At 36.9% G+C, this 18,175-nt stretch overlaps 2 protein-coding genes across 3 annotated transcripts; both read right to left on the bottom strand.

Moving 5' to 3' along the window:
• Window positions 1–105: 105 nt before the first annotated feature.
• LOC124169636 (oligosaccharyltransferase complex subunit ostc-B) lies at window positions 106–1,059 on the bottom strand. Its single transcript, XM_046548288.1, has 4 exons — window positions 779–1,059; window positions 631–704; window positions 339–556; window positions 106–249 (listed from the first exon to the last, which is right to left on the bottom strand). Exons 1-4 carry the CDS (start codon window positions 915–917, stop codon window positions 231–233), a joined length of 450 nt encoding a protein of 149 aa, XP_046404244.1. The 5' UTR covers window positions 918–1,059; the 3' UTR covers window positions 106–230.
• Window positions 1,060–4,015: 2,956 nt separating this feature from the next.
• LOC124169634 lies at window positions 4,016–15,101 on the bottom strand. 2 transcript variants are annotated; one of them, XM_046548285.1, is made up of 4 exons: window positions 14,093–15,101; window positions 11,297–11,776; window positions 6,570–7,013; window positions 4,016–4,280 (listed from the first exon to the last, which is right to left on the bottom strand). In XM_046548285.1, exons 2-4 carry the CDS (start codon window positions 11,753–11,755, stop codon window positions 4,152–4,154), a joined length of 1,032 nt encoding a protein of 343 aa, XP_046404241.1. In that variant the 5' UTR covers window positions 11,756–11,776; window positions 14,093–15,101; the 3' UTR covers window positions 4,016–4,151. The 2 variants fall into 2 exon arrangements, with proteins under 2 accessions (XP_046404241.1, XP_046404242.1); XM_046548286.1 differs by having other exon boundaries at window positions 6,570–7,010.
• Between the last annotated feature and the right edge of the window lie 3,074 nt (window positions 15,102–18,175).

Raw genomic sequence — 18,175 nt, 5'->3', positions numbered from 1 at the left:
GTTTTCCCATTTCTCATCCAAAAATGGCTCCCTTAAAATCAATATTTACCGGTTACATTTGGGCACAAAAATTATGGGTAAATATGAAAGAAATAAAACAAGCGCTTAAAACTTTCGAAAAGGAATTACTTTATTACAAAAAGTTACAACTCCGAAAATTCAGGGCGCTTTGTGTCATGATGTCATATTTATGTATTAAAAATCTTCAAAACTGTACTCATTTTTCTCCCTCACGACTGGAGATAGCCACTGTAAAAAGAAAATATGTCATAAGTAAATTAGCCCGAATTTAGGAACATAAAATTGAAAATAGTAAGGACCACACTTCATGTGCTTACGGTAACTTCATTCTCATGAATATCCAACAAGTGAAGAATGACACAAGTATGCAAAGGAATCCAACAAATATTAAAAGCAGTCTGTTTAGCTTTGGCGTTGATGGACTGTGCGTTTGGTCCAAAACAACAAATCCAAGTCCCCCCAGGGTAAAGAGGAAACTGGACGCGAGGCCTTCCATTATATACTGCCCATTAACTCTATATGGCATAAAAGCCACCTGAAATTGAAGAAATACTTTGAGTATAACGCATTTGAGAACATGGAGAATCATCGTACAAAATGCTTCCCTACCGGTCTTGAATGACCATGTTCATCAGTTGTTGAGCCGACGCTGGGTGGTTCCACGATAACATCATAAATTATACCTAACGAAATACAAAGGCATGAGTTAACATAATCCCAATTAATACCGATATGACAAATAAACCACCCTACAAACCTCCAGTGACCAAGAAGTACGAGAGCAGTACGAAGGAAAACATAACCATTGCCGATGGTTGTTGAAGCCATGATGGCCTTTTTATCTTCAAATGTGGCACTTCTAGCACATAAAATGGTATCCTGTACAAGCTCTCCATTACTTTCCTCAATGCACTTAGATCCTACACTAAAAAGTAAATTTGTTGGTGAGACGCATGAGTACAACAATCTTGAGTGACGTGTACGAGTGCGACACTTCACAAATTCCCCCACCTCCGCCTTATCAGGAAAAATTTGACTGTGATTGCCCGCATCCCTACATCGAGGAGTAATGCCGCGATGTTTAAACCGATCTTACTTACGTTCCCAAGAGTCAATTGTCAGGAAGAAGTAATATTTAGCCTTTTAATTGGAACATATGGTTTTTCTGTGTTAATTTCTTGGAGAATCAAATCTAATTTCTCATAATTATTATATTAATAAAGTTTTGTTTCCTCGATATTAATATTCTTTCAACTGAAGGCTACCTTCCTTGAAGTGCAGGAGTGAAAATATTCCCTGAGAGATGAGGCCAACGAAGAAATTAGGTTAGTGTGGCATAGTTTCGATATTTCATGCACATCAGAAAAACTTAGGGACTAAACGCTATTTATTCAGTTTCTATTCCAAGCCCGAAACTCCTTCAATATGAGTCTTAGATTTAATGGAAATTAAATTATTATTCAAAGTGAATGAACGGACTCCAGTTAGTATTTTCAGCGTCATTAACTGAAGTGGTAGGACCTTGACTAGGTACTTCTGCTGGCCGCTTTCACAGGAATCAAAAATCACTCTTCCTTATCCTAAGTCTTTATAGGCCCTTGTTGTTCTCGAATGCCCACAATGCCAAAAACATTAGGGAAGTAATCATAGTTTTTAATGATTTTGAGACAAAGCTGAAGGAAATTTTGGAGTGCATAAGGCACCATACACCATGAAGCTTTTCATTCAGTTTGTATATTCTTATTATAGGTCTCCCCCATGAACTCATTTCTTCAGAGCTAACAAATAATCAACATGCAGTGCACTTGTTAAAACTTTGTTGCCTAATTAGCATCTGTCTTCTGAGATAATAAGAGCTGAGCTAGGCCACAAGGTTAAACAGAATTAAAGTAATCTGTGCATCTAGTAATCATAATTATGCTTGGAGCCTGCCCCTAAGCCTGATATTTTTCCCATCTTCTATATTATTTCTACTGTATAGATACCTTTTTCTCAACTTATACACAACCAAACTCTACAAATGAGGTACCAAAATGCAAAGAGTTTATCAGAGAACATGCGACGGCATATTTTACTTCTTAAATATTGTTATTGTTTCCTAAAATTGGTTTTTAAATAATTAAAAAAAACAAAAACCGGTAAATATTACTGACGTTAAGGCGCACAAACTGATACATTTGTTCATTTGCAACAATATCTCACATTCTTTAAATAACTTTTATCAAAATGCGGCTGATTCCACATTCAAGTCTCCTGTTAATACATAAGTATGAGTTATCATGTGCGTTTAACAGAGGATAGTGTAATTACTTCCAATGTTGTGTTTAAAGAGGTCCTCTGACCTCAATTTGTACATGAACATTCCAATTAAATTTGTACATAAGACCCTGCCTTTTTTTTCTACATTTTAAAATTAGAAACGCGCCTATCCCTCTGCAGACCTGCATTGAAAAGAGCGGGGGAAGCCCGCTGGGAGCGGGCGCAGCATGCTCGTTCTTATTATATAGGTGGCTCTGTGGATCACATAATAGCCTCTAATGCAATTTCCTACCAGACTAAGTGTCCATAAAACTGAATTCCTCATGCATTGCAGTCAGGGCCAGCTCTGCAAATATGTGACTAAGCTTATTTGGTAGTCTGAGAGACAGATAATACCAAAGGATTTTATTCAACTTACCATTTTTTTACCCATGATACATTGCTAAATTTGTTTCCAAGAAAGTGGATGAGCATAACATTTCACTAAAATTTCCAATGAATGCATTCGATTGGTTGCAACACAGTTCTTGGGAGGTTAGTCTCTTGAATACATGGACTACTTTTTGGCTCACCACCAGGCAATAAAATTTAAAGCAGTCGACTTCTATTTGATATTTTCTAGAATAACTAGTGAAAGCAAAGGATCCAGTTGCCCTAATAACTCTGGGGGTAAGGGCATGCATCTAATGACTCTGGACATTTAAAAGGAAGTAATATTTATATTTGCATTGCTTAAATGACACTTCAAAATAAGATGAATCTGATATAATATTCGAATTACATTAAAAAATTTGTGAGAGAAAATTTTCACACCTTTTCTGCTTCAATTTTAGGATAAGTAGATTTTTAAATACTAACTGACTTTGCTAAAACTGAGGATGCATTTCTTTTATACCTTAGGCTGAAAATTAGGTTGCTTTAGTTCTGGAATGACTTTAGACAGAGGCCTGAAATGAATAAGCAGTATTTATTTTGCGTAAACCAACCATGTGCACCAAATTTCATGAAAATCCGAGCTGGTGGGTTGCATGCCATGGTTCAGCTGAAATGGAATGACTCAACTTCCACATTACTCACACGACCTATCCAATTGATCTTCCTTCAATAATACCATCCAACTAACAAGGATAAATGGGTAGAGTGAATCAAGTCAGGATTGTAAGTTGCCAATAATGCTACAGATATTGCAAATGCTAAAAAGAGATGTGCAAGGTCAGTCAGTGGTAGGATGTTCTAGTCTACCTCCAAATAACACATCTATAGAGGGTATTACATGAAATTTTAGCCCTTAGTTGCTCAAGGTACTGATATTTCGGCTTTGTCTTTTTGAAAATATTTGTTCAATTATTTACTATTAAAAAATATATAACTTCAAATTTCATTTAAACGTAAATACATTCTAAAAAGCAAGTCAAAATTTCAGCATCACATTTCAAGAATTATCTCTGCAATAACTACATTTTTTTAAAAATGGATATTTATGAATCGGGTTTGAGATTTCTGGGAGTAAAAACGGAAATTGTCATGAGAGCGAAAGGGTTTAGATGCTTTATCCTAGCTGATGAACTGACTCTATGAACCAAATAAGACTGCATTTTCCCTAGGGGACTTTGAATAAGGTACACAAAAGGTAATAAATATCATAAAAATATATAGATATTTATTTTTAAGAAAAAAAATCATAAAAAAATTATCATATCTTACACATTCTAACACACAAAGACAAAAAAAGAGGACACAGATTGAAGAACATGAATAGGATTTTTTAAGAAAAAGGAGATGGAGTACCTACATAGACTTTCTTTCACATCCTCAAAGACTCTGCACAAGATAACAAACAATAGAGATTTTATCGATTTTTGATTCAAAATTTACATATTTTCTTTTGGCTCATTATCATTTTTTGAAGTAGAAGGTTCACCACAATCTTGCTTCTTTGCCGGCATTCCAGTGGGGGTGATAGGGATGATAAGTTCCTCAGCTGGCTTCTGTGTGTGATTCTGGAAAGTAAACAGACACAGAAGGCTTAAGAACACAAAATACATGTGTGACGTCAAAGAGAGTTGGATGAGTCATAGAAAGGAAGACTCATTTAACTAGTTTAGAGCTGATGCCACGATAGGTGACACCTTAAATAAAACTGACAGTTATAATCACAACATAAAAAGAGGTTCGAATAATAAGTGAGGCTGATACTAGTACAAATACAACTTATATGAGATCCATTTTCAGGGGCAATTGGGAGCCCTGCGTCCAGCTGGGGCCCTTCTTATCGGGTAATTCCTAGGGTCCTCCCCAGGAAAATTTTTAGAAAATTGGGTGCTCGGAAATGAATTTAGACACTATTCTGGCTCTTAAAATCCAGATAAAAGTTAATTAAAACTAGCAATTTCATAAGAAAAATACTCTGAAAAGTAAGAATTTTACAGCTTGGTTCTAATATCTATATAGTGATATAAGTGATTGAACGATCTACAGCCGTTGAACAGTTGAAAGAGAACAAATTCCCCAAGGCCGAACTCTTCGGTGGGCAAAGTGGGGGGGGGGAGTTAAAAGGCTGAAGTATGTCTTTATTTGATGTAAAATACAGAAATCAAGCTAAAACACTATGAAACCAAACAATTGCGCAGCTCACACACTCACCTTGCAGATTTGCGCACTCACATTCATGCACCTCGTGGATTTGCTCTAAGGAACTAGTTTCCACGAAGGTCTCATTCACACACACATTCAGGTTTGCGAAGACTCCGCTCATGCCAGTGACCCATTCACACACAAGAAATAGACAAAAATATTAAAATAAAGAAAAATGCTCACACTCACGCACCTCAAGGGTTTGCTCTAAGGAACAAATTTCCGCAAAGGTCTCATTCACACACACACACATTCAGGTTCTATTTAGTGAATTTGTTCCTTGAAACTGCAAGGAAATCTAAAAGAATTCTAAAATAACCTTTTCATAAAAGCATCAGGTTATCGCTGTTATTCAGACATCTTTATTTTATAAGTAAAATTGGACATTGCAATATTTCCACTGAGTTTTACTTTGACACTACGCGTTTTGTAGCTACAAACAACATTACATATCAAGTGTTTGTTGTGTATAATATTGTTTGTAGCAACAAAACGCGTATTGTCAAAATAAAATTCAGTGGAAATATTGCAATGCCCAATTTTACTTATATTAAGAACTTCCATCACATCTAACCCAACATCATACACGATATATTTATTTTAATTATTTTTCATATGATCTTTTTACACTGAAGCAAATTAATGAAACATAGAATTTTATGATTGCAAAATAACTTCGTTTCTAGTAATCTGAATTTTTTTATTACCCCTTTCATATATGTACGCTTCACACTAGACATGAGCGTTGTAGAGGCCCTAAACTTGAACCTCTCAGTATTTGTTCCTGTCCACTGCTGACAAGAGACAAATCAGATGTAAAAATAAAAATGAATTAGATATAAATAAGTACGACATACTTTCATTATCAAGCATAAAAGTATGCAACTATAATTCTTTAATCAGCCCTTTTTTACATCAGGAAATACCTGCACATGAATAATGGGAATGCAATTTTTATATGTACAGTAAAATTGCCATGACAAGCCCACTCCAGAGAGTAAATTTTGAATGCCCCCTGGAGTTTAAATAATTCATAAATTGAGGGCACGGCAGTACGATGCTGTAATATTCCATTATACATATTACAATTTGTATACATTAAAAAGAGACTTCATAGGGTGCCGATGTTTAGAATGAGTTCTCCTCTCCTTACAATGAATTTCTCTTCCTCCTTTCAATCCGCATTTTTAGTTACTGCTAAGTTGGTGCGTAAGAGAGTTAAAAAGAATGAAAAGAAAAAAAAAGAAGAAAAGAGGGAGAGTTAAACCGATAGGGTTAATGAATATTCCAGAGGTACTCTGAGAGCCATAATCACCCCTTGTTTAAGTTCTGCATTGTGGCCTAAGTAATGTTTAGAATTGCTAACGGTAGTCTCTTCAGTGGTAGCTAATGACCTTTATGTCTCCATTATGCTTTAAAGCTAGTTCCAAGAGATTAAGTAACAAATTAACTAGATGAATGTTCCGAAAGAACACGTAGTTCTCCCTAGATGAATGCATTTTCCACAAGGAATATCCTCCTTCACTAACCATTGTTAGCATTATTCAGACCAAATTTTAAGGGAAATTAATGGAAAGACTCCAAGATCCCACTCAAAATGAGGCTGAAAATGCCAAAAGTACAATTGGCTACCGTGAGTTGAGGTTTAGCCTTACCTTTGGGGCACTAACAGTGAGGATCCCATCAGACGATAGGGATGATTTGATTTCATCATGCTTCACACCATCCGGTAATGTGTAGCGGTGCAAAAAATGACGAGCGGCAGTTATACCACCAGATTCCCTAGCATCGTGATTCCCCTCAACGACAATTTTGTTGTCCACTTTCTTCACTGAGATCTCTCCCGCAGCAAAGTCATGCACGTCTATTTCAATGTGGAAATCATCGTCCTCATGATGGCTATTGGACGATGCTCTGCTCTGAGTCTGGTGGTGAAAGTTGGGGCGCTGTCCAAAGCGACCGCATTGCGGCTGGCCTTGAGCTTGTGCCATGCCCATGGCCATAAATGGTTGGACAAATTGCTGAGCTTCCCGAAAAAAATTGTGCATTGCTTCCATTGACTCATTCGGAGGCATTGCAAAAGGGTAGAAAGCCATCTGCTGATGAAAGAAAAGATATGATCACATTAAAAATCAATGCAAATGAGGATTTAATATGCAAATGTCCTGATAGAATCAGAACCATTAAATAAGAATAAAATTCAAACATTTTAAATTATTACTAAATCTTCTTGAACAAATTATAAATATTCTAGAGAGAACTTTACTATGACCTAATTGATTTTCATACTGATATTGGTTTTTTGGAGGAGGCTGATAATTTAGCTAATGTGCACCACAAGAAAGGGATGGAAATCCAGTATCACCATTAGCCTGATCAGAATGAAAGACATCAGGGGAACTTGATGATCTATGATATTATTAGCATTCAAATACCAGCAATGTTTTAATTTAAATTTTATGTGGATAAATACTGCATAATACACATAAAATATGTAATATACTTCAAATAGGTCCTAAACATACTTTTGGGGGTGAACAGAAATAGGCAGAGAAAACTACACATGCCTTTTAACAGCACCGTGTTGTCCACGGTGGCTATCACAGTTGTCAAAAGAGGCCATTTACAACTTGAATATCGCATTAAAAACAAAAATAACTATAGAATATCTTGTTAGCTGATAATTTTGTACTGGCAACATACTACTCACATTACGCAAGCTGCCCATTGAAGTGCATACCATATAAATGATAGGCAATTATCACATTTTGCCCTAAAATATTCATCAAGCTATTAGATAAAATATTTTCGCCAGGACTGGATAAGATCATACATGACGAAACTGTCTCTGCAACTCAGAAACTTCTAGGGTCAATGTGACTTGAATTGCAAAATGAAATGTCAATAATAATTAGTGCTGGAAAAATCGATTTTGATTCTGATCGAAAATCAAGTTTTAAATTCCAAAGATCGAGGGAATTGAGATCGATCCTCGAGTTTTGATTAAAACTCGATTTTTCGACTCCGATCTTGACCATTTCGTTTGATCTCAATTGTGTCATTGCCAATGATAATGCCATCTGTCCTGAGTGATAGACTATTATCAAAGGTCGGTAAAATTGGAAATCATCAAGGAAGCATTATCAGTTGATGTTTCTAAAAAACTTAGTGAAGTTGAATGGTTCCAAGCAGTGATCCCAAAAATTAAATGTGTGTGCATTTGTAAATTTTTACTAATAATAATTCATACATGTAATCCAAGTATATTTATTGGGATTTTTTTCTAGAGGTAATTCATACATTTTGAGTGTTTTTCAAATGTATTGTCAACATGCTTTTTAGTTAGATAACCTAGAATAGGGGCAGCTAGGAATTGAGGCTAGGGAGGGTTTTAGGCACAACTAATACTAGGGTGTTTGGGGGTTTTGGAATACCCACTAGGGTAAGCGGGAGGTGCAAGGGCACTCCTTCAGAAAAATTTCAAGATAAACGGTTCAAAATGGTGAGTTTTACAGCTGTCGGAGGGATATTTTATTAATATTTACACTATTCTGTAAGTAATATTAATTAAATTAAGTAAAATGGATTAAACTTAAACAAAATTCTGAGCTCTGGGGGCATTTTGTCCCCTGAACCCCCCCTAGCTGTGCCACTGCCCTAGTATATACCCAAAATTCATAAATACCAAGGTGTATATGATTTTCACAACTATCACTGGCAGTTCCACACAAACCCATGACGACATTGTTTTAAGGCGGTTTTCACACTAAATATTAGGGCCTGTAACAAGCAAATAAGAGAAACAAACTAGCAATTTTCTATACAACAAACTTTATTATTCAACCTTTTTAAAATATTTTGAGTGCATAATTATGTCTCGCAAAATATACAGGTAAAATATGGAAGAAGCCGGTATTTCTGGTTTCCTCCGGCTTAGGTTTGTCACCGTAGACTCAGGTTTTCTCCTTCAGGTCTTGACATCCAGATCAGTTCCAGATACACAATGCAAATGGTGAATATTTTTTTATTCATTTTGAATGATGCATTTGCACAATGGGGAGTAAATATCTGCCCCACTTTATTTTCAAGGTTCTTAAGAATCTCAATTGCTACCCTAATTTTATTTATTTATTTTCATCACCCCAAAAACAGCTCATTTAAGGCCTTTTACATAGGAGGAAATAACATAAATCAATGACACACAACCATTCCCTGGGTAGGGGCAACCTACCCAGATGGGACTTGAACCCACGACCTTCAGTTTGGCAGGCAAGGACTTAACCCCGGCACCACAGAGGCCGGATTACTCCTCACAAGTAATTTAAATCTTGACATTCATACTCAGAATAGCCAGACATGTCAGAGAAATGTCAAAAAGCACTAAAAACATACCCTCAAGAACATCAATGAGCAACAGAAAACAGACAGACCCATGCCTTGACTTTACAGTCTTACCCTCACGTCTGAAATTGCAATTCATTGAAAGAATTTGATAGATAGAAAGGAAAGTTACGTTAGAATGAAAAAAATCAATACCATTCACTCATAATTTTAAAATACAATAACATTACTAAGTGAGATCAGAAAAAATATGGGTAGAGGAAATTTTTAAATTAGGTAATATATTTCTGGTGACATTGCATATCACATACATATAAGTTTTATCAAGATTGGCATAAAACAGTTAATTTTGAAATTTTTTTTGTGTATGATAGCAATTCTTGCCATTTATCACATGTAATTTCAAATGCAATTCAAGGAAAAAATAGTGTGGGTTGCTGAAATTATGATTGCTTCACTTAATAGAAGAAATTTTATTCTGTAAGTGTGGGAAATATAAAAAAAAAATGATATCACTTTCACTTTCTGAGCTTTGAAAGCTAGGATTATAAGAGTTGAAGAAAGGAAGAAATTTATTGGGACTGATTGCGACATACATCAAGAGGATGCTTCTTTATGGTAGTGATGCATGGACAATGACAGTAGCAGAGAAATCAAAGACAGAGCTTTCGAAGTGTGAAGCCACTGAAGTATGATGAAGATCAAATAGATGGGAATGATGAGGAAGAAAAGCAGTCAGAGAAATCTTGATGAAAATAATCACTGTAGGATAGATGGAAGAAGTATGAGAAGTCTTGATGAAAATACTCACTGAAGGATAGATGGATGGAGAGAACTAGAGAGGGTCTCGTATTGAATAATAGTGTAGGTGATGAAGGATGTAAAGCAGAAGAATCATGTAAGTGCTGAAGATAAGCTGATAGGAGAACTGAGGGGAGAGCCTAGTAAAACCAATAGAGATGTGTGAGTACATATTTGAAAATTCGAGTCGAGTCGAACAGTTGGCACTCGACTCAAGAGCTTCCAGTAGCAAAACTAATGTCGAGTTGATTTGAGTAGTTTCAGTTACAGAGCTATCGGGGCCAGTAAGTTCAGAAATCTGCCAACAGTAGGCCCTGAGGATACCATGAAACTCAAGTAATAATATCGTTTTTAAAGTCGATAAGTCGTTCTAATGCATTGGCCTGGGATTTTCTGCTTGCTATATACACTATAATAGTCAACTTGAGTGCTGAATTCCATTTTGTCAGCCGCGGTGGCCAATCGCAGTACTACTCACGCATCCTTAAAAACCAATCTTAGGATTGCTGACTGATGATGATTTCAAAAATCCCCCAGGATATTTGAGCACAAAGTTTCACTGCCATGAAGTTCTTATAGATTTCATTCCATTTGTGATTTAACATTTGGTACTAGGGGAAGCTATTGTTCTTGCTTTCTAGTGCATCCAATGATTCTTGTTGCTTCTGCTGCACTGGACAACTATCTGTCCCATTATCTAACATGGGAGATTTAGCCCTAATCACAAAAAAAATCATTCATTTTAATCACTATGGAGTACTTGCAAGGGTCAGAGTTTGGCGACGAGAGAGTTATTAGTAAAAATTTGTAGCTTTAGGAAATCAACCCCAGGGTAAAACTTTTTTGCTGTATATTGTAAGTGATACACGCCATTTAAATATCATATTTTTCACATCGATATCGAAAAAGCAAAAATATGCAATGACACCATAGGTCCTGCCTGCATGGGTCATGTTTATATGTATGTATTTATAATCCATAGGATTTCAATAAAAATAACAAAGGCGTGAGGACAAAAATTTTTTTCATTGTAATTTGAACAATGGCACAAAGTAGCTTCCCTTCAAGGTTTTACTTCAATTTCCTCCAACGATAGCCTGATGAAGGCAATTGTCAAAGGACAGGTGTATGGGATTTAAGGCTATGGAAAGAGATGCTGACTGCTGACTCATGATGATGAACCAGTCTCATATTAAAATCTTGTATCATTTATTGAATAATTACGTAGAAGTCTACTTACATTTGAGTGAGAATCCATTTGGTCATTGTAAGGGAGTAAATCTACTCCACCATTAGTTGATGTTGAGGATGAAGGTCGAATAAAAACTGAGCCTTCATTTCCATGGGAGCCATACCTTTCAGGGCTATATGTGGTGGACAATGAACTGGATGGTCTTTGACTATTACTCGAACTTGGGCCTGGATCCGACACAAAAGACCCATCATCTTCTACGTCGTTTTGTTCTTGGGCTGTCATTTTCCTCTTTGGAGTGGTAAACTGGGCTTTTTTGAGGATCATATTATTCAGCTTTACATTAAGAATGTCCTTCAAATTGGAAGGGCACTCGAAGCACTTTACAATATGCCTTGTCATTTTATTGACATTAGAATGTTTGTACTCTTTACTGCAGAATTTGCATTGCACGCCTTTATCTTTTTCATAAAAAAAATCCCACGCAGGACCCTTCTTCTTCACCATTTTGCTGAACTATTTGTATAACTGAAAAAGAAAGAATGAAAATCAAAAATTGGCTCAAGTAATCAAGGAAGTACTCTGAATTAATCACATTTACATTATTGTTAACAGCCATGATGTTTGCACCATGCCTGAAAAACACCTGCCGAAACGCTGCCTTAAAGGCGTGGCTGGTGTCAGGGAGGCGGGCACCTTTGAGGTAGCGTTTTGGCATGAAGGAATTCAGATACATCATAACGGTTGAAATATTTGTCCAGAGGGATCTAAAATGTCATGTTTACCATAGGAAATGTTTTATCCGGGTTGAAAAACTCAATATTAAAAATAACTACATGCAGGCCCTATAGGCGCCTCACGGCTATCTGACGTCGCACGAACCTGGAAATTTTTTATTATTCTTTTCTCACTGATTCGCTCATTTTGAGACCACAAATTCTTAAATCAGATCATTTTTGAAAAATAAGCGCCGGCCTACTGAGCCATCCAATTCCTGATTATCCTGTCAGTTTATGAGGCCCCTTATTCTCACAGGAAGTTTCAAATGGGCAATTGTCCTCTCAATCTACAATTAAAGAATGCTCATTAAGATCTTAGGTTTTCCCGGCGTATCAGTTGCAGAAAAGTTTCTCGGGTTTTCCACCGGTTGATGTCGTCCATGTCTCCCGACGTTTCGATCCACAACTTGCTGATCATCCTCAGGGGATCTTCCGAATGAATTTCGGGAAATCCCCTGAGGATGATCAGCAAGTCGCGGATCAAAACGTCGGGAGACATGGACGAAATCAACCGATGGAAAACCAGAGAAACTTTTCTGCAATGCTCATTAACTTTACAATTTTCATCACAATACAAGATTTCTTTTACATACTTATTGGACCTCATTTACATGCACCTAGTTATAACCCTTGGTATCACCATTACCGAAGTATAACGATACCTACACTCCACAAGTGCTTGACAATCGCCCACCAAATCAAATCCGCTCACATGCATACACTCACCTCTGAATCTTGGAGAATTGGAGGTGAGCGTTTATGCTCTGGCTATTGCCAGCTGAGCGTATTCATGTTGTTCAGCTCCTAGATGAGCGGATATGATTCGGTGAGCAATTGTTGAGCGCTTGTGCAGTGGAGGTAACAATAAGTTAGGCTAGAATTTCTTCTTATATTCTCCACTGCAGAATCATTTTTTTAAGAAGTCTTATTGCCAAGACCCTATCCCTTACAGATGCCCCTTAGAGAAAAATTGGTGTAACTGAAATCATTTTTGTTTTGATGCATACACTTTTGAAATTTCATGGCGATGCAAGGGTAAAACTAGCTAGAGAAAGGGTAAAATGGATGTCAATTGTCTTGAGGATGGGTAAAGATTCAATTCCCCATACATCAGCAGTATTACATTCACCTACTTGGAGTACAGGCCAGAAACAGTTCATCACGAGATAGTAAGATTGAGAGAATTAAGAAGCTAGGGCAGCTGGACACAATTAAGAAATTTCCTTGGCAGTATAGGTATTTATTGAAAGATGAAAACTTTGGTTGACTAAATGAAAGCACTGATCAGAACCGACACTTGGAATGTAGTAATTCAAATTGATATCTCTAATTAAATAAATTAAATTGATATCATCTCACAATATCCTGGAGAGGGCAGGGGTCTTAAATTGTATGAGATACCATCTAAATAGTCAATATGAAACTTGTACCCAATAAATAAACGAAGTACAAATAAACTATAACAATGACGGTTGACGAGCTAAGCGATATAAGAAGGTATCCCAAAATTAGACTTGAAGAGGGTGTCTTTTTCCGACATTTCTGGTAATGCTAAATGCTATTCAGGATCAGCGGAAAAATATCAACCTCTACAAAAATACTATTTTTTAGAAGGGTGAAAAGCTGACAGGTTGCAAATACTCAGTAAATAATATTATTTGAATAAAAACTTGCAGGTTCGCATAGCGGCTAAATGAGGCAAACGCCGGTCTTGGAAGCCGCGAGGTTAAGTCTTTGCCTGCCAAACCACAGGTCGCGGGTTCGAGTCCCGCTTGGGTAGGTTGCCCCAAATAGGACATGCATGTTATTGTACGTTTAATTTTTATATGCTATGAAACCCCGGTGTAATGACCAAATAGCGATGTTTATGGTGATGTGGCAATGAATAAATATGCCCTCGTCTCACCAATCCCCTCTGACCTGAACACTTGAGATGAGTTACAAATAGAGTTAATATGATACCACTGCTAAGCTTCTACTGATAAAAACATAAAATTATTCCTCGAGTAGCTTCTTTGAACCATTGACATATGAAATATTTAGTTACTTAAATGTAAACAATTACCTCAATCGATGACAGCAGTCCGCTGAAAAATCTCTCCTCCAGTGCGATAGGGAAAGTCAGCCGTGGCCGGAAGTCTTCACCAATCTTCGAAAACGGGCAAATGTACCCGAGAAATCACCTTAGCACAATTAAACTCCACCATCGATAATTCAGCATTGAAGCCGCACTTATCTCCGAAAACGGATGAACAGCTTCCGAAAATAACCCCGTGGACCGCAATAAAGGTCCGCGGGGTCATGAAAAAAACTCTTGTGGAGAAGCTCAACGCAGTGAGGGCGGAATGGCAATCACCGTTCCCTCAAGTTTACAATACTATCGTAAATATAGAAAACATTCCTTGGTAGGTAACCAAAGACCGATAGTCTGCAAACGAAGTAAATAAACATCCGCCATGATGGATCGAAGCTTGCGCAGCTTTCATGGCCCGCAGATGCGCAGTACCAAAGGCGCGAACATTTAAAACGAATTTACTTTTTCGCATGTACCTACATTACTAAAACTAGCATCCATCTTCACACTTGAAGATTATCGTATAAGCGAATATCATTTTAACAATATGATTTGTTTAAATTAATATTCGTGTCCTCTGGAAGATTCTGTTGCCTAAATTGCTTCGTTTGCAAATTAAAATATTCTGTTGCATGGGATACGGCATGAAAAATCGCCATCATAGAAATAATTCACTATTATGAGTTTAGAAGACAAATTATTAGTTATTTACGGGATTTTAGCATTCTAAAGAGAGCAATGTGCCCGAAGAAATTTCAGTTTTAACTTCGCACAACGTCTATGTATGTCATGGAATAAGGAATTCTCTATGGCGCATATTATTCAAATGTGTAAAAATTTACCCGCTTGAGTGTATTAAACCACCGCCAAAATCCGATAATTTCTTCAACACACGAATGAAAACCCTCGATATTTCTCCGAAGAGGGTTGAACTATGAATTCTACCCCTCTTCTCAATAAAATCGTCATATTCCTAAAAACACTGATAGTGTCAGTTTTTTCCAACCTTTGTTGAGATGAAAGCTGCTCAGCTGCTTGTTGAAGTTCTGGCACTTGGAACTGTACGTCTTCTCAGCTCTCGAATTTGGAAGAAGTTAAAATAATGCATCATACAGATTCATATTTATACACGGTCGAGTGGTGCTACTTTTTCCCGCCAGGCGACTCTGATTGCCGAAAATCCCTCATCCCCCTCCACGGCCAGCTGGTTGAGTCAATGGTGGGGAAATTGGTTTTCCCGTCATCACGGTGATGTCTCAGACTTTAGATGATTCTCGAGGATTCTGGATCATCTGGAATATTCGGTGACCATCGAAAGTATAACGCAAGCGTGTGAAATTAGTTGTATAGACTGTTGTAACATTCTGGAACCATCGGGAAGGGTTCTCTTTTGGGTCCGCATTAGTAGGTGGGAGTCACGTCATAGGTTATTTCAGGTTATATTTCCTCTGAATGTCATCATCTTTTGCCGTTACTCATTGATTTACATTACCAGAACTAAAAGGTAATGTTTTTCATATTTCAGTATGTCGTACTTAGTATTGCCTTTACACGTAGTATTGTAAAGGTCTGTAGAAAGAATTAATGTAGTTTTACAAAGAATATTTTTACACCATTACATTTTCAATAGTAAAAAAATATGGTATTTATGTACTTTCCGGGCACCCGTCTTTTTGCAATTTTTTTCCGTCCAATACATTCATAACAGTGTCCTGATTACGAAAATGATAATTTTTTGTAAAAATATTGTTCATCATTGTGTCGCAAATTCTTCATCGGTAATCCCTGGAAGATAATTGTCATGATCCTTGGGGGTGCTCCAAGATAACCTGTTGCTATACTTGCCTTTAAAATGGGTTGAATGATTTTTTTTATAGGGAGTCCACTGTTTGTCATCCAAAATTTTCAAAATGAATTCATTTTGAAAATTTAATCATGATTTACATAGAATTCCTTAAGGAATTCTATGTAAATCATGATTAAATCTCAACTTAGATACTATATTACAAGAAGGAAGTACACTGTAGCCGTGGACAGCAAATAAAGTTTGTGAAAGGGCCCATTCCCATGTGCTCCAGGTTTTCTTTAACATGTTCCACGTATCCCAAGAATGCCTCATATATATGAATGCCCTCTGTCCTACTTATTGCTTGTACAGGTGCTAAATCATTTCTTTCATCGATAGATCGCAGCTTCATTCACTTTTTCAAGAAATTCACCTCAGTTCTGTCAAACTGAAATCTACACAAAGTGATTTACCTATAAAAGTTTTAAACCAACTGGTTTGATTGTGGTGGTAGTCGTTATCTTTGAAGAAAATGGTGAGTTTTCTTGATGGAGTAGAGATGTGAAAAACCAAATGAATGTTACTCAAACTTATTTTTCAGACTTGTTTACTTTATGTACTTTGACTTGTTTCCACACATTGGTTCAATTTTAACCCTTTCCTGCTGACGCCTACTGTAGGAATATGTTTTTGAGCTACAAATAACATAAGAATATTTTAAACCTCTCTGTATGGGGCTCTGTTTTGGGGATGAGTTGCCTGGGTATTTTCGTCCCTCAGATTTGGGACCCAACTCAATGGGGTGCCTGTCCCTTACCCTGTCCCTGTCCCGGCCACTGGTCAAGACCCTCTAACTCTATCATAGTATGAATCCACGGTCAACTTAATGAGTTACCAGTGTTTTTCTCAATCAAACATTGTAGTCGATTTTCTTCAATGTACTCTTCTAAAAGAATTACTAACGTTTTTAAGCATTGTGGAATTTTAATCGGGTTTAAAGAGTTAATAAAAACAAAGTCAGTAAATACAAGGTATTAAGGCTATATGTCCGGAAGTCCATTATATTTAACACTAAAATTTCATTTAAAAATTGCTTACGCACAGAAAAAATCAAATAATTAATTTCAAAGTGTAAAAATATTGCAGTTTGCAATAAAAGATATCATTGAAAAAACTATTGAAAATATATTGCAATAATGATAACTTTGCAATGGATTCCTGCGGCAAGGATGGTCGTAAATGAGTGGGGGGGTCGTGCGTAATTGCCGAGAAGTGACTCTAGGGAACTCGCGCTAAGCTGGGTCTCAGGCCGGGCCTGAACGCATCGGACAATTGCTACCTCAGCAGTCACTTCCCTTCCTTTGCATCGGCCAGAGCAGATGTCCGCTCATTAGCATTGAAAACTCTGCGACAGCTATACCCGACGTCAGGTGTTATGCGTTTGAAAATGTCCGTGGGCTCCCCCAACGTCCGGCGCAAAAGGATTAAGAGGTAAGGTAGGAGATAGCAGTAAAGTTGAATATGATTAAGAACTCTGGGTCAGCTATGTATGCACATGTGCAGTAGTTTCTTCCATTCATTGAGTCTTGAAGGTAAATCTCAATCATTTGTCTAGTGTACACAACCAAATTGTATACCATTAAGTCGACTGTTAAAGGAATCTACACCACTTATAGTTCCTATAGAATGTGCATGGATTTTTAAGTGTTCTTTAATCTATACTAGTCCTTTTCTCATCCGATTGATCATGATATTCAATCGTGTCTCATATCACTTAATGAGTAAGGAACCAGTGTGGCCTTTCAGGAGTTTGGCATGGAAGAAGTAGACATATATCACCTTAGAATAAGACACACTGCCTTTTCCCACTCATACCTTTTCCTGGAAGATACAGTACAGTACCTCGTTATGAAGAATGCTACTCTATATTTAGTGTGTAACATATGATAAGTGTGGGAAATATTAATTTTTACATGATAAATAAGAGATTACTGGTAACTTATGAAAAATATCAGCAAAAATTCACTATTCTTTTTTTTCCTTGGTGTTATTCCATCATGAGGTTTCTCGGCAAAAAATGTTCACTAATACCATTTTTATTTTGAAGTAGGTGACCCAGGTTTCAGTGAATAATCACTGTCATCAGCCATCTGTATTCCCATTATTGTGCCCCTAGTTATGCAACAGAAGGGGAGATGAAATTTGATACGGAGGTCAGAATAAGGGAAATGGTCAATGAGGGTGTTGTCTTGGATTTTTAAAATTCCTAACTGCTCTCTCGAATCTAT

The sequence above is a fragment of the Ischnura elegans genome, chromosome 12 (genome assembly GCF_921293095.1).
Source record: "Ischnura elegans chromosome 12, ioIscEleg1.1, whole genome shotgun sequence".
NCBI lineage: Eukaryota > Metazoa > Arthropoda > Insecta > Odonata > Coenagrionidae > Ischnura > Ischnura elegans.
Note: the sequence above shows the minus strand (reverse complement) of the source record. Positions and strands in the feature narration are given on the sequence as shown.

Coding starts and splice junctions, on each gene's coding strand:
- LOC124169636 (XM_046548288.1), bottom strand. CDS start 917: ATGGAGAGCTTGTACAGGATACCATTTTATGTGCTAGAAGTGCCACAT. Junction 705..778: donor GTACTTCTTGGTCACTGGAG/GTTTGTAGGGTG, acceptor GTATTTCGTTAG/GTATAATTTATGATGTTATC. Junction 557..630: donor AACATGGTCATTCAAGACCG/GTAGGGAAGCAT, acceptor CTTCAATTTCAG/GTGGCTTTTATGCCATATAG.
- LOC124169634 (XM_046548285.1), bottom strand. CDS start 11,755: ATGGTGAAGAAGAAGGGTCCTGCGTGGGATTTTTTTTATGAAAAAGAT. Junction 7,014..11,296: donor AAATGGATTCTCACTCAAAT/GTAAGTAGACTT, acceptor TTCTTTCATCAG/CAGATGGCTTTCTACCCTTT. Junction 4,281..6,569: donor TCACTGTTAGTGCCCCAAAG/GTAAGGCTAAAC, acceptor TTTACTTTCCAG/AATCACACACAGAAGCCAGC.